The sequence below is a fragment of the Mchenga conophoros genome, linkage group LG23, assembly GCF_057382185.1.
Source record: "Mchenga conophoros isolate Kocher_MC1m ecotype Shallow Benthic linkage group LG23, M_conophoros_male_GT1.1, whole genome shotgun sequence".
In the NCBI taxonomy this organism is placed as follows: Eukaryota; Metazoa; Chordata; class Actinopteri; order Cichliformes; family Cichlidae; genus Mchenga; species Mchenga conophoros.
The window spans coordinates 39,780,942-39,805,764 of NC_140547.1; the positions used below are offsets into that span (position 1 = coordinate 39,780,942).

General features: G+C 43.6%; 1 protein-coding gene across 3 annotated transcripts in view; it reads left to right on the plus strand.

The window, feature by feature from the left end:
- The window catches only part of pard3ba (par-3 family cell polarity regulator beta a), a 275,607-nt gene that overhangs the window by 221,017 nt on the left and 29,767 nt on the right, over positions 1–24,823 (plus strand). For all 3 annotated transcript variants that reach the window (XM_085266407.1, XM_085266405.1, XM_085266406.1), the window contains exon 22: positions 8,106–8,217. In XM_085266407.1, the coding sequence (XP_085122533.1) occupies positions 8,106–8,217 (112 nt within the window). The remainder of the gene's footprint in view (positions 1–8,105; positions 8,218–24,823) is intronic.

Sequence of the window (24,823 nt, forward strand, 5' to 3'; positions counted from 1 at the left end):
ATGCCATGAATAGCACTGGTTTCCTTGCACACTCTGAATATTGGTCCGATAGAGGAAGCAGTTTTATTCTGCTACAGGCGGAAGCAGCGTTAAAGAGGTGCAAAGCAGACTTTATATAATGAGACTGCTCATTAAGACAAATGCTGAAATTTACCTTTTCTGTACAGCAGAAAACAGAAGCAGAAAAATGCAACTTCTTGTGTTCTGCCGAGGATTTTAGCCGCCCGACAGCATCTGCCTGAAGTAGACTTCTAGTTGAAAACAACACTTCATTAGTGTGTACTCCATATTAAGACCTTTGTGTCTTTTTTATTTGTGATCTATCCAAGCCAGGGGTGGGCAATCTCAGTCCACGAGGGCCGGTGTCCCTGCAGGTTTTAGATGTGTCCTCGAACCAACACAGCTGATGTAAATGGCTAAATTAGCTCCTCAACATGTCCTGAAGTTCTCCAGAGGCCTGGTAACGAACTAATCATGTGATTCAGGTGTGTTGACCCAAGGTGAGATCTAAAACCTGCAGGGACACCGGCCCTCGTGGACTGAGATTGCCCACCCCTGATCTAAGCTGTTAAAATGTTTCCCGTTGCTCTGTTCTCTGTGGTCAGTCATAGAGTAAGCAGCCTGTTTTACTGGAGGCTAGTTTCAGATTGTCAGTTAATCAATTTATTGTTATCATTACCACGCGCTTGTCTAACAACAGAAAACAGATGCATGGTGAGTAATGTGTTTGTTGAGCAGGATGCTGGGGGTGATCGAATTAATTTGGACTTCCGAAAACCTTTTTGTTTTTTTTTGTTTTTGGCAGGGGGGCATTGTTGGCTTTTGACATGTATGCATAGGCTGAGCTGTGATCAGTGTAACCAAAAGCATCTTCTTCTCCACCTTATTTAATTTTATTTGTATATTTATAACGTCAAGATATTAAAAAACAATAACCGGTGCTGAATTACTGGATTCTTGAAGAGCCTTAGCACTAGACTAGACTGCCACGGCCTTTGACCTCCGCTGTCTCCATGCCTGTCCAAATAGAGGTGTCGTGGGTAAAGAATAAGATCATGGAAGCAAATTAGCTTTCTCCCAAGTGTGTCTGTGTTCTCCTTTGGGTGAGGGGCTGGGACTAAAGCAGGGTCATTTGAGCTGGTTAGGCGAACCGACTAAGATGCCTCCTGGATGCCTCATAGGTGAGATGTTTTTTGGCAGAACCAGCCCAGAGGAGACCCTGAGGCTGACCTGAAAATGCTAGCAAGATTACATCTGTATCAGAGCTATCTTCACAGAAGAGAGAGCTTTTTACTGGCGCTCAGACATCCTGGACAGTTGAAAGTGGGTGGGTGTAGAGATTGATTGTTAGCATCTTTCTTAGCATATCAACTTCATTATGGGTTAAAAAAAAACAGTCTGAGTTACTCTTGTATGTATTAGTACTCAGTTTCAGGTTTCAGTAAGAATCAGTGTAACTGATAGAAAATGAATGTGTTCCATTGGTTGTGGTTCTTTAGGGCAAAAGTAAAAGAAGGAAAAAACTCTGTTTTTCCGTTGCTTTTAGTTTGGAGCACCAATGAGTTTCTGTCTGAGTCTGTTTCCAATATTTCACCAGGAAGCCAAACATTGATCATGCACTTTGAAGTGTGCTTACCTCCAGCATGCAAGCAGCAAAGAAAAGCCTGCCCGTCTGAGCTCTTTTCCCCCAGTGCGTTGTGTTAAAATCAGCTGGCCCCTGCAAGAAGAAGTCGCCAAACCAGCCGGCGGCAGTGCACACTTCCTAATTAGTCTGCCCTCACACTGGCTAACACCACAGGATAGTTGCTTTTCTCACACATTTTCTCCCGCTTGCTTTCCTATCACCGGTGCTTCTGTTCTCTCGGCCTAGTCCCCCTGTTCGTGCTTTTACTCCTTTTCCAAGTTGCCATCTCAGTCTTTATGTTGCTGTTTACTTCTGCTCTCATTCTGTCGTCTGACGCAGCTTTCATTTCCTGCTACTGTGTCTCATCTTCTCCCTCTCCACTCTCCATCTCAGTCCTCCTCCAGTTTTCCTTCTCACAGCACTGTTAGATCAGTCTGTGTAGTCAGGTACTGTGAAGTATGCATGGGATAAAGTATTTGAACGAGACGTAACTTAAATGATGTCAATTTTCTGTACTTGAGTTGATATGGCAAAATAACACTTTAGACTGCAACAAAGCAATAAATCCATAAAGTCTTTACATGTCGGTCACTTAGACTGAACATTAATGTACAAATGGCAGAAAATCACTACAAAACTCTGGTTCCTCACATAATGAGAACCCGTGTCTTTGTTTTAAACCAGTCATTCACCTGTTTTTATTTTTCACTACACAATACTCGCTAACTAAAGAAACATGAGAACACAACAATAGTCTCAACCACTCAATACACCCTCTGTGTGTATTTCTCAGACAGAGAAACCCATTTGATGTGTATTTGCACTCAGAAAGTTCTGCAGAATCCCAACCAACCAACCAACCGACTTATTTCTGCCACTTTTCTGGGTGTGGGTCATAGGACCAGCAGTTTAAACAAGAATGCCCACACCTCCTTTCTCTTTCACCACCTCCCCCACTTTTTCTAGAGACCATCAAGGTGTTCACATAATCTCTCCAGTGTATCCTGGCTCTGGTGCGGGGTCTCCTAGCAGTTGAAGCTCCCCTTGGAGGCAATCAGGAGGCATCGTGGTGCCCAAACCACCACAACTGCCTTCTTCTAATGTGTAGGAGTAGCAGGTCTACTGGGCCCCTTCCAAATGACAGAGCTTTTAGAAAGAGGAGTCCTGTGAAGTAGATGATCATGGGCTTTTGTTACAGTGGGGCAAAAAAGTATTTAGTCAGCCACCGATTGTGCAAGTTCCCCCACTTAAAATGATGACAGAGGTCAGTAATTTGCACCAGAGGTACACTTTAACTGTGAGAGACAGAATGTGAAAAAAAAAAATCCATGAATCCACATGGTAGGATTTGTAAAGAATTTATTGGTAAATCAGGGTGGAAAATAAGTATTTGGTCAATAACAAAAATACAACTCAATACTTTGTAACATAACCTTTGTTGGCAATAACAGAGGTCAAACGTTTACTATAGGTCTTTACCAGGTTTGCACACACAGTAGCTGGTATTTTGGCCCATTCCTCCATGCAGATCTTCTCGAGAGCAGTGATGTTTTGGGGCTGTCGCCGAGCAACACGGACTTTCAACTCCCGCCACAGATTTTCTATGGGGTTGAGGTCTGGAGACTGGCTAGGCCACTCCAGGACTTTCAAATGCTTCTTACGGAGCCACTCCTTTGTTGCCCGGGCGGTGTGTTTTGGATCATTGTCATGTTGGAAGACCCAGCCTCGTTTCATCTTCAAAGTTCTCACTGATGGAAGGAGGTTTTGGCTCAAAATCTCACGATACATGGCCCCATCCATTCTGTCCTTAACACGGATCAGTCGTCCTGTCCCCTTGGCAGAAAAACAGCCCCATAGCATGATGTTTCCACCCCCATGCTTCACAGTAGGTATGGTGTTCTTGGGATGCAACTCAGTATTCTTCTTCCTCCAAACACGACGAGTTGAGTTTATACCAAAAAGTTCTACTTTGGTTTCATCTGACCACATGACATTCTCCCAATCCTCTGCTGTATCATCCATGTGCTCTCTGGCAAACTTCAGACGGGCCTGGACATGCACTGGCTTCAGCAGCGGAACACGTCTGGCACTGCGGGATTTGATTCCCTGCCGTTGTAGTGTGTTACTGATGGTGACCTTTGTTACTTTGGTCCCAGCTCTCTGCAGGTCATTCACCAGGTCCCCCCGTGTGGTTCTGGGATCTTTGCTCACCGTTCTCATGATCATTTTGACCCCACGGGATGAGATCTTGCGTGGAGCCCCAGATCGAGGGAGATTATCAGTGGTCTTGTATGTCTTCCATTTTCTGATGATTGCTCCCACAGTTGATTTTTTCACACCAAGCTGCTTGCCTATTGTAGATTCACTCTTCCCAGTCTAGTGCAGGTCTACAATACTTTTCCTGGTGTCCTTCGAAAGCTCTTTGGTCTTGGCCATGGCGGAGTTTGGAGTCTGACTGTTTGAGGCTGTGGACAGGTGTCTTTTATACAGATGATGAGTTCAAACAGGTGCCATTCATACAGGTAACGAGTGGGGGACAGAAAAGCTTCTTACAGAAGACGTTACAGGTCTGTGAGAGCCAGAGATTTTCCTTGTTTGAGGTGACCAAATACTTATTTTCCACCCTGATTTACGACTAAATTCTTTACAAATCCTACCATGTGGATTCATGGATTTTTTTTTCACATTCTGTCTCTCACAGTTGAAGTGTACCTCTGGTGCAAATTACTGACCTCTGTCATCATTTTAAGTGGGGGAACTTGCACAATCGGTGGCTGACTAAATACTTTTTTGCCCCACTGTACCTTACCTGGATTGAGACCCCAATCTGGAGCCAGATCTGGGAAGAGTGCCTGGTGGCTAGGGGTACAGTAGGCTTAGCCTGAACAAGCCACATGGACCAGGACTTACGTGGATCAAGCCGCAGCCCTCGGTGGACCCATCCCCGGTTCCGAAAATTGTTTCTGCAAATGTACCTATGTAAATTTAAAGTCAACCTTAAAGTTGGCCACCATTCTTCATTTTTTGTCTGCTTATGATTTTTTGCACTGCTGCTAAGGTTCCTCGTGGATCGCTCCATAGAAGTCCCCGTTTAAACAGAGACCCTATGATTTAAATTTCATGTTAGAAAAGAGAATGAAGGCACTGTGAGCCAAATGTTCTCTCTGCTCTTTTAGGATGTTACAGTAGAACTCCCCAGTGACAGTCTGACACTTTGAATGTCAGAAAAATGATATTCATGCTTGTTGTGTTATTATGAACCTTGCCTCAGGAGAGTGCAGGCTCTTCCACTGAAGACTGCCATTCGGTCTATGTTGTAGCAGCACAGAGAGCTCACAGCAGCTGTGAAATCATAAACGTCCGTGTGGTCAGATCAGGACTTCCAGGATGGGATCCAAATGTAGCAGGAGCACTGGGTGTGGAGCAGCACTTCACAAGGACTCAAGCTTCAAGGGCCAAATTTAATTTGGGAATGTTTCTTCAGTTTCCTTTCCTTTCTTTCTTTCTTTGTAAGAAAAAAGGCAGTCGAAGTCATTTGAGTAATGCTAGGCAACAGTACATGATGGGCGAGGCTGAGTGACTTTTCAAATAACCACAGTCGCAGTGTTGCTTCTCTAATTAAGCCATAAATAATAGAAAAGTTCATAAAAGGTTTTCCCAGATTACTTCAAATCTGAGGAATGCCAGCCCTGTTTCTCAACTGGAGGGTAACTCATTTCAGTGCCTTGATGTCATTAACAGTCCTGTGTCACATTAGAGAAAAACTGTGCTCGCTAAGGCTTAGAACAACTGAGCTGAATGGCTCTGGCCTCGGGCCGGCAGACTGCAGCAGTTATTAGCTGCTGATGACAACGGGGTAGCTTACCTGTCCGTCTCTTTTAACACACGTATATAGGACAGGACAAGCAAATGCGCGTGAGTGTACAGCCACTCATTAATCCCTCTGAACCTCTTCTTTCACTGTTTGGAAAGCAGCCTGCTCGAATTGTCAGCCCATCAAACCGCTACTTCGCAAACCTCCAGCCTCTCCTGCACCCCCCCGCACCCATCCACCCTCATCTAATGTTTTATCCAGAATCAGCGTCTGTCTTCAGCCATTAATATGATAATATTTGGCGTTGTCAGTGATGGAGGCCGCAGCATAATGAGATAATTACAGTGTTGTTTCATTTGGAGAGCGACACGCACGCTCAATCAAAATGGCAGGCCTAATTACGGGCCCAGGGATTGGCTAATGGGATCGCTAGAAGAGGGGTGGCATGAAAAGGGAAAAAAAAAGTCTTAACTTGGCCGTGTGCATTTATTCTCCACGGGTCTGTTTGTTTGTGTGTTTGCGTGATGGGCGGCAGAGGGTAAGACTACTAAAAAGCTAGCAGTAAGTGAATAAAAAGAAAAATGCAAGAGATGAAGTGTGAATATCTTAATAGCAAGGTTGTCTGTGGGACACTTGGGGGGGAAACTGAGATGAGTATTGATTAACTGTGCATTGAAACCAGCCATTAAACCAATCTGAAGAAGCAACAATTAGTGCGGTACTGGGAGTAATGCCGCCTCCGATATCCATCTTCATAAAACGGAAGCATCTGCGCTGGCGTTTCATAACAGCACGGAAACTTTCGGAAAGTTCTTTTCCTCATGGCAGCAAGTTAGGATCGAGTTTTGCGCCCGAAGTGTTGACAGGGACTCGTTGGCAGAGGACGCACGCGCGCACAGAACAACGACAACAACAGTGTGCACACCAACATACTGACACGGGAGTGTGTGTGTGTGTGTGTCTGTTTAGGCATCTTTGTGGGGACCAAAAATTGGAATGTTACCATACTTGTGAGGACCAAACATCACTTATGAGGACACAAGTGCCGGTCGTCACGAGTTTGAAGGCATTTTTGAGACTTAAAATGTGGTTTTAGTGTCAGTGTTACAGTTAGGTTATGGTTAATTTTAGGCTGAGGGTTAGGATTAGGTATTCATTTTTGATGGTTAGGGTTAGGGTAAGCGGCTAGGGAAAGCATTATGTCAATTAGATGTCCTCACTGCGATATCAAAACGAGAATGTGTGTGTGTGAGAGAGAGAGAGAGAGAGACTCGGCTTTCTCTCCCCCTTAAGTTGAAGACATGTATACCCAGGCACAATCACATTGTCACTGTGTGTCCCGCATACCAAATTATAAGGATCAATCACCCATTTGTACATTACAGATATTTGTTGTACACACACACACACACACACACACACACACACACACACACACACACACACACACACACACACCGTCTCAGCCTGATTTTCTAATTAAAGGCAGGGTCACAAGAGAGACTTAAACACGTAATCTATGTACTTCACTAATGAACCTCTGCCTCTCGCGCGCACTCTCCCTCTCTCCTTTGCTCGGGTTTGGTCTAATGGTCTGCCTGGAGGTCAGACCATTAGACGGCGTTACACACGTGTAATAAAGGGTGCGTGGGAGTTTTGTCGGACAAAAAGGTTGGCCTCGCGAGGCTGCTGAGGGCATTCGAGTTTTACAGATGTGTGGGGTGGTTTTGAAGGAAAGTTGCTCTTCCTATTCTGTTTTTCCCTCCCGAGTTTGAACACCTTCTCAAGGCGTGTATCTCCCGAGGACATAGAAATGGCAAACGAACTGCATATCAGTGTCAATATTAGATACCCGTTCCCGCTGCAGCCAGTAAACACAGATAAACGACAGCACTGTGTCGCACTTTGGTAGCACATCCCGAAGGATTGTGCTCGCTCAGGCGCAAACCGTCTGTTGCCTTTGGTGTGCGCGCGCGTCCTCACGCTTGTTTGTGTGCGCCCGACTCTGTAGTGCCAGGTGTGTGAGGCTTATCTGGCATTAAGGTCCAGTGAGCATGATGATGTTTCTCTTTAAGTTTTGTCCCCATTCTGTCTCGTTCATATCTCCTCGCTGGCAGTCGCTTGCACTTTTGTGGGGCCTATGTATTCTTCTTTTTTGTTTTTTGCCTTTTGGTGACCTCTAGGTCGGGTTCGGCCTCACCTTTTGGGTGGTTGATTTGTCTGTATCTGAATCCGGGATGGCACCTCGTTGCTCTTTGTGACATCAGAGTGAAAAGACAAAAACCGTGAAATGTTTCAGCTCCGTTTCTCTCCGCTGCGGTTTTATCTGTCAGCTGAAGAAAGTTCAACAGAGGCACTGATGTCTTTGTGGATATTTTCTGTCTTGCCCGTCAGTCTTCCTGTGCAGTCAGGGCTTGTCATCATGAAGCCAAAGAACATCGGCGGCTTTAACAAAAGATTAAGCTGAATATGTGCCACCTGCCTTCTTGCTTCACTTCTGAATTCCCACCTGTGTTGGATGCTCGGCTCTTCATCCTGCAAAGGAGATTTAAAAAAAAGATTTTTTTTTTTTTTGTCTTATTTTGTTTAGTTTTTTTTTTGTTGCTTCTCTCCATAATAGTGTGTGTTTGCGATTATTAACCCTTCCTGTTGTGCTCGTCTCTGCAGTGATCAGCGTCTCCATGGAATGCGCAGGGAGTACACGCAAGCCCGAGCCGCCCCGGGTTACGAGGAGCTAGACGCCGCACGGCGCCGAATCCTGGAGTATGATCCAAACCGGGTGAGTGTGCGTGCTTTTTTTGGGGGTGTTGTAGTTGGTTTAAACTGGACACCAGTTTAAAAGATGGTGAAATGAAGAGTGTATGTCAGTGTGTGCTTCTTTCCAAAGCACTCCTGAGAGACCACTGTGTTTTCCCGTGTGTTGTTCTCAGGCTGATTTCAGCTTCTTGTTAACATTTGAGGGGCCTGTGTGCCATCGAGGAGCTGCCCGCTTTCCTCTTCATTTGGTATATGGAGAGATCTATTAGACTGGTGACATTTCCATCCCACCTTTCTTTTAGCTCCGCTTTATCTCTTTCTTTTGTTTCCTATTGCTTTTCCTTCTCTCCACCCCTCACCCCCCCTTTTCTGTTCTACAAAGGCCTGAAATCCCTGATTGTTGCCTCTCCCAACCAGACTGCACTGCTAAATGTCCCTGAACCTGTATTGATCCGGCCTGAGGAATCATTTCATTTACCTCTGTACACTCCCAAACTCGGCATACTCGCCATGGAAATCAATAGCCATTTATAAAGCATTTTAAAAAGGGATTTTTTTAATAGCGAGCCCAAAGATGCAGAAAATCACACTTTGATCCAAATCAGAATCGCCGAATCTCGCCACGGCATTTCCACTGAGCGAGATTTGGCTTTCATTAGGTAACGCGAGGAGAGAAGCAGAGGCATCTGGGAAATATGGATTTACTGACCGCATCGCCGCAACAAAATCGTCTGATACAACCGGCCTCCCGCCGCGTTCACGTCCTCACTTGTTGTAGTCTGTGTCTATTGAGCAATGAAGCCCCGTGAACCAGTCTTCATTAGGCACTCTCAGACACACGCCACAGTAGCTGTCTCTGAGGCCCGAGGGGCTTTGTCACTCATTACGCATCCCTATGCAGCATGTGTTTCTGCCTCGGATCACCGTGACTCAGTCGGTACCCAAACTCTGATGCAATTAAAGCGCAGCAAGCATGAGGTGCAACCTCTGATCAGTTTGTTGTTTTTTTTACCCAAAAAGAAGACAGCGGTGTCCACAGCAGAAACCAGCAGTGGCTTTCTCCCCTGAGGAGACTGATAATGAAACACTGCACTTACCAGCACACACACACACACACACACGTAGTGCGAATAGACACAGGAAAACATCAAGGAAATTCTAGTGGGAACATAAAAAAAGAAGATCTTGGCAGGATATTTTGATTCATAACATGATGATATATAACTACATTCACAGACATCGATTAAGCTTTTATGGAGTATATTGCTTGAGTGCTTAGTTCTTATATTTCTTTCTTTCAAGTTCAGATCTATCAGAAACCCCTTTCCTCGCACTCAGACGTACGGCTGTTTGCACAGATTTCCTGCACTCTGCTTTAACCTCTCCTTTGCACTGAAGTTGCTTCTGTTTGCTCATGAAACTTCTGCTCTCTGATTTTCCTCCTTTTCTTTTTGTGGCACACAGGTTATGTTTGATGGCTGAGTGGTTAGAGCGCATGTCAAACAGGTACCTCCCCCAGAGGAGCGGGTTTCTGCTTCAGTCACTGCTCTTCCCCTGCATCGCTCGTCCAATCTGTAATATAATTCAGTATCCAGTAAAGGTGAAAAACTTAACATAATACTCTTTGGTTTAATAATTAACCAAACTTCAGTACAATCACAGAGACGGTGTGTTTGGCCAATGGAAATGTTCTGTTAGAGATGTAAGATTATCCAAAGTAGACTAAATTATCGAGTAAAGACAATAATGTATTCCCATTAGTTTATGGGACTTGATTTAATCTACTCCAGAGAACACCTCAGTAACCGCTTTAAGTTTCATTTTGTACAAATCTCTTTTATTTTAAATCTAAATCTAAATTCACTGTTTTGAGAAAACAAAAGAATTATCCTCCACTTTAAAATACCAGCATGAGACAAGTGTAAGACATAATTAAGCCCTGTTGTGTTTGTGTTGTTCACTTTCGGGAGCTGAAAAAAGTTGATCAGCAGTCCTTATGTCATGTGATCATCGGGATATATGAAGTGGGAATCACCAGACACAATACGATGTCAGCTATTACATTTGCACTCAGCACCGTCCGGTTCTATAGTAATATTACTAAAGCCAGCTGAGTCGAGTTCTCTCGAGTTGTTCTCATTGACAAAGTCTGTATTTATAAATTTGACTGCAATTATTTTAAAACTTTGGACAACGTCTCTGAGAGTGATGGCAGTCATTCCAAGTCCGGCTGCAACTGTTTGCAGAAAGGTTGCAACCTGTGCAATCACCTTGTGGTCAAAAGTGTGCAACACCCTGAAAGTCTGGGCAGCCATTCAGTCACCACGAGTTGCGATTGTTCACAGAACATGAAAAAAATTACAATCACCGTCCAGCCACCAGTTTAGTTTTATTTCTTTGTTTATTTCAGTAGCTGTAGGGAGCTCGCTGTCCTATCATTAGTTGTGTGACTGAGCCGTTAGCTTGCTCTGAATTAGGCGTAAGCTTTGTCAAGCTAACCGCGTCCAGCGTTGGGTAGTTTTTTGGTTGAGATGATGAGTCTGCTCAGTTCCCGGAATAATAACTAAATAATTAATAATAAAATATCAATATTTGGTGTCCCTGTGTTGATACATTATTGCCATACACCGCTATTGCAGTTCCATGCTATCTCAGAACCCCCACCCCTCCCCCTTCAGGATATTGCTGCACATTCACCTTCTTACCTTACTTTCTCTCTCGATGGTAAGATAAGATAAGATAAGATAGAACTTTATTAATCCCTCGGGTGGGTTCCTCTGGGAAATTCGATTTCCAAAAAAGCACAGCACCGACAGAAGTTACAGAGTTATACACACACACATATATATAAATACAGAGACAATATAAATAAAATATACGAAGGGGATAAATAGAATAAATAGGAATAAAAATAAAAATACAAGTGAATTGCACATTTCAAGTATTGAGTCTATTGCACCGTTGACTATTTACAAAAGTATTGCACAAAAGGTATTGCACAGTGAGGTGAAGAGGCACTACAGCTTAGTTGTTCCCCCCTCCTTTGTCCTCCTGTTTCCCCTCCCTCTCCCCTCCAGAGAGGAGTTAAACAGTTTGATGGCGTGTGGGACAAAGGAGTTTTTAAGTCTGTTAGTTCTTGTCTTTGGGAGAAGCAACCTGTCACTGAACAGACTCTTCTGGTTGTTTATGGCCGTGTGCAGAGGATGCCTGGCATTGTCCATAATGTCCAGCAGTTTTTTTAGTGTCCTTTTCTCTGCCACTGTCACCAGAGTGTCCAGCTTCATGCCGACCACAGAGCTAGCCCTCCTGATCAGTTTCTCCAGCCTGGATGAGTCCTTCTTTGCTGTGCTGCTCCCCCAGCACACCACAGCATAGAAAAGTACTCCAGCAACCACCGACTGGTAAAACATCCTCAGGAGCTTCCTGCAGATGTTAAAAGACTTCAGCCTCCTGAGGAAGTACAGTCGGCTTTGGGCTTTTTTATACAGGTGCTCTGTGTTGCATGACCAGTCCAGTTTATTGTCCACCCACAGCCCGAGGTACTTGTACTTGTTGACCACCTCCACCTCCTCCCCCTCTATCTGAACCGGCAGTGGACCTGCTCTAGACCTCCCGAAGTCCACAACCAGTTCCTTAGTCTTTGAGGTGTTGAGTTGCAGGTGGTTTGTGTGACTCCATGCGACAAAGTTCCTCACCAGACTTCTGTACTCCTCTTCCTGATCATCCCAGATACACCCCATGATGGCTGTGTCGTCTGCAAACTTCTGAATGTGGCATAATTCAGAGTTGTAGCAGAAGTCAGAGGTGTACAGGGTGAAGAGAAGAGGGCACAGCACAGTTCCCTGTGGTGCTCCTGTGCTGCTGACCACTGTGTCAGACGTGATGTCCTTCAGCCTGACGTACTGTGGTCTGTCGGTGAGGTAGTCGGAGATCCAAGCCACCAGGCAGGGGTCCACCTCCATCCTGTTCAGTTTTTCTTGAAGCATACAGGGCCGGATGGTATTAAAGGCACTGGAAAAGTCAAGAAACAGGATCCTGACCATGCCTTTTCCCCCATCCAGGTGTGGTATGGGGCGAGCATAAATACAGAGCGCTTGAGCGTGGCACTCACTCGCTTACAACGGCCTTGTTTTATCAGCCTTTTAGTTGCCACCACTTCTACCACGCCACGCTGCTCTTTTATACTCGGCCCTTTTCTGCAGCCTTGAATGGTTAAAAAGGCTTTCCAAGCTCTCCGCACAAGGCCAGGAGCACACATCTCCTTCTGTCAGCTGTGTGTGTGTTAGAAAGAAAAGATAAGTGTGTCTGTGTGAGTGTGTCTGGGTACCACACTAACCTAAACGGACATAAACAAAAGCAGGAATCAAAGACTATGGTTACAATATCTATTCGTGTCTTTGTTTATTGTAGTTTTTCCCAGCGTGCACGGTTTAGAGGTGGAGTTCATCGCGCGGGTCTGTGTCACTGCCTTTGTGTGTATATGTGAGCACGCCCATGCGGTTAAATCTGGTCTTCAAAAAGGGCTTCGTGTCGCTTTCTCATTTCTTTCCTCCAACCCTGCTTCCTCTGTGTTCCTGTCTGTCTATCTGTCTCTAATTTGACCCGTCCTCCATGTTCCCTGTCTGTGGATAGGTCACACTTGTAATTATGCCAATCACACTGTCCCCACTCTCTCTGTTTTCTCCGTATGCTAATGATAGGCTCCCTTTAATGTCTTGATGGCCAATTAAGCCACAAAAGTACACGAGAAGTTTCTTTTTTTAGACTTCTTTGTTCTGTAAGATCAGTCAGCTGTTGCAGAGACTTCTCTTGACATGGTTGTTTATTATAGTTCGATAAAGGCAATAATATATCAGCTTAACTCGCCGCGCTGCACATGGGCTTATAAATTTGTTGACTCCGCTTGTTGCTACGACACCCCTGATGACATCATAATCTAATGATCTAATATTCAAGTGGATTTTGGCGTAAAGCTCTGACTGTGTTGTGTGACATTCAGTTTTGTGATGTGGTGAGACTTGAGCTTTCTAGCACGAGACTGTGAAAGTCCTACTTCAGCTTGTGTAACAACTCAGTTTAAGCGGCCTAATGTTGGATCGGATCCTCGGGTGTGTTTGGGTTGGTTTCAACACTCTTTTTGTCTGATTGTTTTAGGGTGGAGGTAAATGACATGGTTGTTGCACTTGTATTTTAGTCATTTTACTTTGATTATCCTCCAATTTCCTATCTTGTTTCCTTCTCGTTTGCTCTCGTTCTTTCTTGCTCGACATTGCCATGCATTGTTGAGGACTGTCACCTCACAGCATTTGGTTTCAGTATCTTCAGTTTTAGGGGTTTTATTGGTTTTACAGATGATTCCAATTTAAAATATGTCGTACATGTCGCTAATAAACAAGCAACACAGTCACAAGCACGTCTGAATAATGAAAAACTTATGGAAGAAGAAGAACATTATTAAATTAGTTAAAAATGAATGCTGGATAACTGGTATGATAAGAGGGTATAAAAACAGAGCGCTCACTGTGTAACAGTTTGAGCAGCTCGTTGCCGACATTATAAATGTAACCGCACAGTTGGCTACATCAAAACGAGAAACTCATTTTAAGAAATTCATTACTATAAAAGTAGAACAGTGAAAGTGCATCTGTCAGCTCTAGATTTGCTCGGATTAGTTCTCCACACTCTGGACTCTCTGATTAGTATTAGTATTTATTTATTTATTGTCATTGTCAAGAACAATGAAATTGCTCAGCTATGGTTGTCCGTCTGTTCCACACAGCCAGCAACACGCCCGGTTTTCGTCATATCTATATGTGCGCACATCCTCTGCACTAGGGCTGCTCAATTAATCGAATTTTAATCACGATTACGATCTGGGCTTTCAACGATCATTAAAAATGACTGAGCCGATTATTAGCCCCTCCCTAATTTATCCGCGACACCTTAAAGGCCGGTCCGTGAAAATATTGTCGGGCATAAACCGGTCCGTGGCGCAAAACAGGTTGGAGACCGCTGATTAAGAGGACCCGAGGGAAGCTCGGAAAGCTAAGCAGAAGTTATTTGGAGAGTGACTGCCGTTGGTTGAAAAGAGAGTTTAAAAAAAAAAAACAACTTCAGTGGTGTTGCACACTATTTTATATTATTTTTTTAAAGTTATTGTTAACCCTTTAAAGCCGGTCAGAGCAGCACGCTCCGTTTTGCGTAACTATTTTTAAATCCCTGTAGAACCTGAACTGTGTAAGCTAGCGCAATAATTTGTTTTGCATATGAAACCGGAGGAGTTGTACTTACATCTTATGCCATCAGCTTGTCCTCGGTCACGGTTTCGTTCCACATATAGCTTTGCAAAAATTGCATAAAAAGCGCTTGCATGAACAAAAACATAATATTCCAGAAACACGCTTTGCCGTTCCTATCAGCTGTTCGTAACACTTCCCACAGTGAAATGATGCACATGCTGTTTTCTTTGCAAATTTGCATCATAGGATTGTTTTTTGTTTTTCCTGCAGTATATAAAAATTGGTGTATCTCCAAAATAAAACTATGAAGACACTCAAAATAAATTTCCTGTTGTTGTAAACTATTTTTTGCAACTTTATTGTATTTAAAGTTTTGAGGGATAAACCTCTTAAATTTCTCCAAGTAGAAATATATGTAAACAAAACAAAAGCGATTTTCAATTTTTTTTGTAGTTTATTGCACTTTTTTGCAATTTATGTAATTACTATGGACTTAATGCATACATATTATTAAAATATGGGCTATAACAGTTGTATTGATGTATAGCAACTTGAAATGCTCCCACAAATGGCACTACAGCATGTAAAAAAAAAAAAAAAAATAATATAAGCTCTGGTGGACTTGGTTCCATAGTAGGTCTTAAAGGGTTAAATAAATATCGTCAAATAATCGTGATCTCAATTTCAGTGAAAATAATCGTGATTATCATTTTTGCCATAATCGAGCAGCCCTACTCTGCACACACGCCATAATTCACACCATGATGGAAAAACCTTTTTTGACAAAAATCATGAAACATGAGATGATGGGGGTTTATTTAAAAACATTTTACGGGAAACTTTTAAAATGCCAGATGATAAAATATGAGACGCTTGGTGGCTCCAGTGTTTAAGTGAATGGAAAAGTGGTTTGTAGTCTAAAGCACATTGAGTGTTTGAGTACAAAAGCCAGTCCATGTCTAGTTCTCTCTTTTTGTCCTCACTCGTTCTCCCTTTTGGCCTATTTGTTTGCCCCCTAGTGGTTCTTTTTGGATGTCCTACAAAGTCTACAGCTGGTGCACTGACCCAGACCGCTTATTCACCTCAGTGTCTTTTTTCTCTCTGTCAGGTTTATTATAATGGAAATGTACATTATAGTGTATGTGACCATGCCAAAATGAATGGTAACGCAGCGTGCCAGAATCCTGTTTGCCCAGTCTAACAAAGACACACGGGCACACATACAGGAGGCGCACACACCCATACACGTACGCAGGAACTCGTGCATCTTATCTTCAACTCGTTACCCTGTGAATCATAAACAACAGCGGCAGCACATGTGACACCTTAATGAACACAGAAGTCCCCGAAAACCACACTCGCGACTACACACTCGGAGTCATTATGAAACACACACGGAAAAATGCTCGCACAAGTCCAGATACGACTTGTCATCCATTGCGCAGCTGCTTTTTTCTTTTTTTTGTTTTTGTACTTCTCTCTAATGTTGTGTGCACGGACATCCATCACCTTGATGATATTTTAATGTCACATCCTCAGGCTGTCTCAATCTCTCCCCCTCTCTCACTTTTCCCTCTCCCTCCCACACGTCGGCCATCACTTCATAAATAAACCCCCACATCATTAAGTAAACACGCACCAGCCTGTCACGGTGATAGATGGCGTACACACACACTTGCGCGCGCACACACTCGTTCGTGGACGTGTGCGCACACGCATTCAGGCGCTGGTGATGTGCGAGGGCCTCTTCATGCCCACAGGCACAAGCCCCCAGTGGTTTTTGTGCCCATAGTCCTAATGATCTTCACCAGTGAGATGATCTAAAAGCTTACTTTTAGGGGGGAGAAAAAGCACCTCGTTCTAAGAAATAAAGTCAATGGCAGTTGTCAAAGTGTTGCGTTAACAGACTTGCAACTGTATCTGCAGGTTCTGTATCTGTGGGCTGATGTGTAGTTTATTTACTGGAGGCTCCCACTGTGCCTCACTGACTGTCCATCACAGCTTTCACCTGACAAGCGCACGCTCTTACCGCACACCCTGTGCTATGAACAACTCTGGCCCACTCTCTCACTCGTCCCGCTGTTCGCCTGCTGCTGGAGACGCTGTGATGAAGGCCTGCAGAAACCTGCTTCTAAACACACAAGGGGGAAGGAGGCCCGAGGGAGCAAATGAATGAGGGAGAGGATGTGAGAGGAGGAGGAGAGTGGCAGCAGGGAAGTGACGGCGCAAGAGAGAACTTTTTTATTTTTATGAAAAACAAAAAGGAACTAAAACTAAGAACATGACAAAGCTGCAGAGCAGAGTCAGAGAGGCTTAAAGAAGCTCCTTAGGGGGAAAATGGGAAGGATGAAAAATAGGACATCTAATAGGAGGATCTGGATTGGCACGACGAGGAGACAGATGGGATAGAGGAACTGACAGACACATGGAGGCATTGACATAAAAGACTAAAGAATTTGAGCTAAAGAGGAGAATGAAGAAACGATGGTTTGACAGTGTACAGTGTAGCCTGCGCGGTCTTAGTTGTTAGAGATTTAAACAAGCATCCGCCCTGCTGTAGTGTCCTTGAGCTTTATCTTTACTCCATCTCTAAATTTTCCATTAGGGATGCATTAATGCTCGGAAGTTCCTCTAAATTCATATTTCAGTGCGTTTTCCTGCCACAGCACACGGATTTGTTTTGGAAATGATTTGTCATGTTCTCCTTCTGAGAGGAAAATCACTGCGTAAAGGGAAGAAATAAAAATAAATGACAGAGAGCGTATACATTTTGGCTTATGGCCAATCAAAACATTTCATTTGGAATAAAGCGGTAAACACGGTCGTTCTGTCAGGCTGATGGTGGCGCTGGCCTCCAGCCGACCAACAACCCAGAAAAAACCCACAAAATTAATTTAGATTAAAAAAACCTCTTGTGTGAGCATTTTCTCACCAACTCCTTATTCAAAATGATCCTTATTTTAAAAAACAAAACAAAAGAAAAGGCTCTTGAGTGGAAAAGTGAACCAGGAACAGTCAGTTTGGAGTTTTAATAGGGATCGTCCTGGAATTCCGACCACAGTTTTCTATGAGAGCAACAAACCATTAACGTTGCACATATACAGCAAGGGATAATGTAGCTTACTATAATTAGTGAACATAGATCGACTGACATCAGCTGAAAGTATCACTTTTAACCTTTATATCTGGTTGTTGCCAACCTTTCCAGGCTTGCAGTTTAACTGCTATAGTCTTTGTGTTAAGAAAAAAAACTAATTTCCTGATGTCTAAGCTCAACGGGGGTCAATTCAGGCTTTTTTTGGCCGCCAGGCTTATAAATCACTGGTTAAAGTCCTGTCTTCTATAACGCTGCTGACAAATTGTTGTATTTCCTTGGCTTGTAACCTAAAGTATAATGTGTCTTTGCCCCCCTGCTGTCTCAGCTGTCAGTCGAACACGCACAACAGCCGCCCACTCAGAGGTCCAGAGGCTTTTCTTCCTCTCAGTAATAATAATACACACACATATATATATATAAACCTCATTTTCACATCCCTTTTTTTAAAGCTGGACTTTAATAGAAGGCTAGGAATGAAGTCTCCTTGCTCAGCAGAACAAGGGAGTGGTTGTGTAATGCACGAGGCAGTGTGGTTGTCAAAGCTTTGTTTTCATCCCATGCGTGCAGTCTCTCTGCCTCTCCTTCTTGCTCGGCTCTGTACTGGTCAGTTAATTAGAAACATTTCAGGTAAAATATTAGAAATGTCGGTTTGTAAAGAAAAGAGAGGGTGAACGAGGCTGAGATGCTAGTTTGTGCATGTTGGAGAAGGTGAGCAAGTGAGAGCGCGAGCAGCTGGTCCGGGGGTGTTTCTCGGAAGGAGGCTGCACTAATGTTAGACTAATGTTAGTGTTAATCAGGTTAGCATATGCCCTGTGCGTGTGCGCATGTGTGTGTGTGAGTTTGTGCTGTTCCTGCACCTGCACTGTGAAAATGAGGAAACAGAGAAGAAGTCTGGACGCAATAAAAAATGATGTGGTCCCTCCCAGGTTTAAAATTAGGTAAATAAATATAACCTGAATGACCAACAACACACGGCATATTACAACTCATCGGTATTTATTCAGCAAAAGCTAAGCTAACAGCTTGTAGAACCACTGTTACCAGTAATAACATGGATTCATCATGTTCTGTGTGAATTCACCAGTATCTCCCATCATATTGAGGAATTGTGGCCCCACCACATCCGGGCAATTGTTTAAATACGGATTTTTTTTATGCTGTCAATCAAGCTGAGCTCTGGGCTTTGGGATTCGTTCCTTTTTTCAACCATTCTGTTGCAGATTTGCTGCAGTGTTTGGCTACAAAACGCACCCAAATCATCACCCCTCCACCTCCATGCTTAACAGTTTCTGTGAGGTGTTTATGCTGATATCACAGCCAGACATGTCCACTTTGGTCTCATCTGTTAAATGGACACTGCTCTAGAAAGCTTATGGTCTGTTCAACACTTCCAGATAAGTGACACTTCTTACATTTAAACATTTAACATTCTAGCTGGCACCTGGAGAGCCTGAAAAGTGTCTACTACACATCAGAACACTCCCTTACCCTGTCGGTGATGCCAAAGAAATTAATGATTCTTCAGAGTAAGCAGTGCAGCATATTAGCTTAACACAAGAATCAGATCAGTACACAGTACTGGTGGATACTTGAAGGCAAAATCTCAGTGTGCAGTCAGATCGGTCCATCCCGAGCATAAACCTCCTGAACGTGTACACATTTAATCACAGTGCACTGCACAATAATTACTAAGGAAACAAATGCATAAACTGCACAGAAGCCAACATGCACATATGTATGAACACCCGCTCAGTCACATTTTATTACCGACTTTTAAGAGGTAACATGCCACAAACACATAAAACCCACACAGCTCACAATCAACCATGCAAAAGAAACAAGTCTAGACACGCATAAGCAGGCAAACACACACACACACTCACAATCATCATCAAAGGGCTGCAAACCTCAGCTTTGGCCAGACTGAAGCTGTTTTCAGAGTTCATTTCACTGCAGGAGGCTGCAGCCAAATCCAGGCTGGCAGCGAACACACAAAACTTTTTGAGGAGAATCCCATAATTCAGTAATTACAAGACATGCAGTCTTCTCATCCTGGTTTCCTTTTAACCCCCTCTGAGATCACTCTCGCACCCTTAAACGTAAAACACACTCTAGATTTTCTGTTATACACACACACGCCCGTCTTATCCTGTACAACAGTTGAGCCCTGCGCTGATTAAAGAGTGCCTGTTGGTCCCTAACTCTAACTGTGGACCAGGCTGCTATTCTGGCTCATAAAATTACACAGGCCCCACCACAAGTTAGTGTTTGGATCACGCAGCCCAGAATAACATCGAACAGCTACTGGAAAACAGACCGAACAAGATGAAATGACAGAGGAGAAATGACTCGGGAGGCGAGGCTTACAGGAGACTGTTCTTTGTTAATGCAGGGCTTGATGTGATAATTATAAAGGGAAGGATGTGCTGCAGAGATTGCCCCTTCTTACAAGCCATTTAGTCCAGCTTTCAGCCTTGTCAGATCGTTTTATTCCTTTCCACTGAGGTGAGATAATTCACTGGTTTGCAATGCAAATGTGATTGCCGGTTGCACTTATACCATGAGCTCTTCCAGAACAAGGAATTATCGGGAAATTGTGATTCATGAATATTCTGCAAACAAGTAAAATTGAACTGTTTCCAGTTAAAAGTCATCTTTACCAGCCCCCAGAAGGTCACGGGGACATTAGGGGAGGACAGTACGTACTTGCAAAATGTTAGCATGTTAGCTTTTTGACAGAGTACATCAGCTTGAAAAAGGCTGTTGATTTTCCATTGTGATCCCCTTGCAAAAGCAAAGGGGAAAAAAGACTACTGTGGAGCAATTATCTCTCCATCCCATAATCTGCATGTAAAAGATGAATGCTGCCAATGTTATATCACACTCTGGTTTGTGGACCACCACCTTAAAGCTTCAAGCAGGAAAAAGGATGTCCAACAGCTAACACTAGCTAGATTGGTTAGCAAGGTGCATCAGTAGATATGGGTTCAATGCACAGACACACAGTTAAATGGTAGCATGCAAATGAAAAATAAGATTTTTCCTGTGAAATTAACTGCAGCAAATCATAGTTATTATGCAATGATTGCAATAAAAATGCCTCTTAAGGCACCAAGCCGAGCAAACACTTTGCAGCCTAGCCGTCACCTCTCTGTCCCTCAAAATGTCCATGCCTGTGTTTGTATTAGGGCTTACCTTTAGGTCTTAATCCAAGATAAATGAGTGGGTTATGTAATATCTCATACCTTGTATAATTATGGGAAAAAAAAGTTGGAAAACTCTTTTTCTTTGCTCTGGTTTATCCAAATTCCCATTAGGCCTCGCACAATCGGCATGCTCATTCGGTGCTCTTTCTGAAATTTCACAGTCTGAGCAGGTCAGCGGGTGTTGTGTATTGTTTGACATCGTCCACTTTCTTGGCCATTGCTTGATTGGTACACATATGAGCACTCCCTGTTCCAGCATCTCCGAAGCGCACCGACTCAGACTCGAGCACCGGCTGAACTTCTGTTCACACTCCTGGGAAACAAAGACAAGAGTTGAACAGCTCCTTCCAGCATTATGTTTCTACCCGCTGCTATCAAGAATTCTCACACACACACGTATAACACCTTTCTCCCGCTTTTCTCCCTACAAAGTCACAATGAGTGATTCCATCCACGGACTCCTCCTCCTCTGTCCTTGTCTCTCCAGCTCATCCCTGAGGCTCCACGTTTCCCTCTCGCTTCTTTTTTTGTTTTAAGTCACTTCATTCCAATGCTGCACAGCAACCGGGTGATTTTTTTTTTTCTTTTCTTTTCTTTTTTCCCCCTCCCTCTCTCCCGCTTCTCCATCTGGGCCAGCAAAGGCCTACAGGGACTTATTTGGTGTCTGTCTTTATCCCCACAGCTCGTCTGTGGCCTACGGGCAAACTGCAGAGTGTGATCTGTCTGCGAGCTGATAAAAATCTCCCGTTCTCCTCAGTGCTCGTGCCCACTCTCACTTCAAAGCACTTCACCGCGCTATGTTTAGATTTAAGAAGATGGAGTTTCGACAGGGTCAGCTACGTGTTTGTGTTGTCTCCGCTGAGGTCACATTTCCGCCGTCGTTTTAAATCATGACACCATTCCTCTCAAAGGTGCCAATGTGCACAATGGGCATTTTTGTTGTAGTACCTGCATTTTCAAGGTAATGTCAAGTTCTTACAGTTTTTTTTTCTTTTTATATTTCAAGCTTTTACCTCTAAAAAAGGAGGCATTAGATGCAGGCACTTGTTGTTCATAAAGTCATATTTCTATAGAGGAATCTAAAAGGATAAGCGTGATTTATTTCATCACTTAAGGCTCTGAGCGTCTTCCTAATTGACTTTTAAATCAAGTGGCTGGAACACTAAACAGGCCACTTCATCACTCCCCTTCCACCCAAAAATCTGGGGTTTTGTGCATTGTCTGTACTTCACAAAGAAAATTGCTGCCAGCAGTGAGCTGGGAGGCGAAAGGGACATCATGGGCCAAGAGGATGCAGTGCTGGCAAACATCTGCAAGTACTGCACTCTGCAGAGGAAATTGCTTCTTTGCTAAATTTCCAGAGAGAGTTAGAGGGAGTTGGCTTCTAGGTAGCTTCTGCTAAAGCTCCATCATACAAGGAGCAATGTTTTTTTGGGGGGGGGAAAACACTCTTCTGTGGATTTTTCCAATCCCATTAATTGTTTTTGGAACTAAAAAAAATCTGGAAAAGCCTGGACAAAATATAAGAAAGAAAAATGCACGTAGAGATACATCAGGATAAACGAGTTTTTGGGTTTTGTTTTTTCTAAACTGACCCCTTCAAACCACTGCAGTAATCCTCTTCTTTAAAGGTCCTGAAGTTGGCAGGGCTTGCATCAAAGCATCTGAAGGTCAAACAGATCAACCTCACGACATTTTCAGCAGGCCATTGGAGAGCATGAGTAGCTGGATGCAATCATCAAAGACTCCGTCGCCGGCGGTGGCGTCAACCCCCACATCTAAAAATCTGTGACCGGACGGAGAAAACAACAGAGGACTGTTTAACGCATGCTGTGGAGATGATGCCTTCTCAGAGCACAAACGCATGACTCAGCACAGCTGGACGGGGAACTGGCAGAGTGATGCTGCTGTTTTTGTTTTTTTTTAAAAACCTGGTTTGAACTTTAAGGCTGTTTCTAGACTTGTGCGCACTCTCTGGTTACATCACAGGGGGAAAAATCTGTTTCTTACACACATGAAGACATGCCTTTTGGAGGCGTCATAGCCTGGAAAGAGGGGACACAAACCATCTGCACACACACATACACATACACACTTGCAGGGGTATTTGGATGTTATTTCAGTGAACAGTGGGAGGCTAACAGAACCGCAGAGGAAGACAGGAGCAGGGACACGGCCCCAGTAAATAAACAACGCCCCATGGCCACTGCCATGGCCACACACACTAACACACATGGAACAGGTTTAGGATCCATGTTGAATGAAGATAGGTGTGACAGCAAAGCACACCAACATGTAAGTTCCCATTCTAAAGTCAAAGGCTCCTTTCCAGAGGTTACTGGAACTGGAACTTACTGATTTGGTTTAGCAAAACATCTTAATATATTGTTAATGCTACAGTCACACAAGGGGAAAGCAGTGGTTGAAGGCTGTTGCACAGCCAAATTTGTTGTGATCTCATTGCCTTTGAGCTTCAAAGACAGACTAGGTCTTCTTCAGAGTGACGTTTTTGCATCAAGACAGCATTAAAACATCAATAAGTTAGTGTGCTATCAGTTTTAAATTGACTGGGGCTACGTTAATGATGAATTGTTATGAATCTTCAAAAATCAGAAAGCTGTTCCTGTCTGCATATGCAGAAATTCGCATTAACTACTCGCATTCAGAGTCCAATAAGGACTTCTTAGATTTGAAACAGAAATTTAGGGATAGTGCTGTACTCGCTACAGGACAGCAGTTCACCTGTAGAGTGACACCGTATAGGACTGTAACCCCAATACACCACCAAAGAAGTTGAACCTGTGTTGCAAACAGACGTGTCATAGATGAGTTGCATTGATCTGGGGAGGCTGACTCAGCGTGTTGGCAAACTCTGCATTTTTAAATTAGACTAGCAAGTATTTGCTAACTTTTGGTAGTTTCATAGTGATTGTTTGGAGACCAGTTGCAACCAGAAAGATTTTATACATGAGGACTAAAAATATATAAATGAATAATACAGCAACAACCATTAGCCCACCTTCATGACAGGTCTCCACTGCTGTTTTGCTGCTGTGCTGTGTGCCTGAGAGCAGCAAGCAGCAGGTACTCTGACACCGAGCTGACATAAAAGTGTACATACATTATGGGGCATAAATAAAGCAGCACTTAGGTATATTTTCAGTTCTTTTAGTTTGAGGAGTACCTGCTGAACTCTGCAGTCTCTACTGTGCCATCTCTCTTTCTCTTTGTTTTAAATCTCTGTGAGTACGCTATGATAGAAGTATCATTATCAGGGGATGAACACGAGGCCCTCTGCAGACATCCTCATTGCCCTCCGAGGTCCATGCAGACACTACATTACAATGCACCAACTATGCATTAGTCATCCAGGTGGACTTGGAGGGGAAGAAAAAAAAAAAGTATAATAAGAACAGCTACTCACCTCTGATGTCTGCAGCTGTCTATATGTGCGTCAGCAGGAGGGTAAAATCTCAGCCTCAGTCTCTTTATTACCCACAGAAAGGCTCAACAGTGTTAAAGAGAAAGATGCAAGCACCAATGTGTATGTGCGGTCAAACTGACTAGCAAAACATGGAAACAGCCACATCTGTGAACACCATCGCCCGGCCGTGTTTAAAATCGCATATTTGGAACCAGTAATTCATCAAAAAATCCAGCTGCTTTGCACAGATGCTTTAACTTTAAAAGACAAGCCTACTTTGAATGCTGTGTCATCATTCTTGGCTGATGGCAGCTTAAACAAATCAAATCCTCTCTCACTCTCTCTGTGTGTTTGTCCACTTTTAGCCAGTAGCGTCACTGGTTTTCACAGCGATGTGCACAATGTTGTGTTGAGTATGCTTCCTCTCTCGCTTCTCTGATGCATGTAAAACATTGAGTCTATTTGGAGTTCATGTAAACAGTTTGAAAGTTTAAACCGGAGAAAATGTATTTGGACAGATAAATTAGCTTTGCGTGCGGCTGCGGCAAAACATACGAGTCACCAGCACCGCTCTGAACACTCTGTAGCTAATGAGACAAAATATCTGTTGGCCCGGTTTGTTTCATCCTTACATGGACCTCTAGCACACTCGTCTAGTCAGA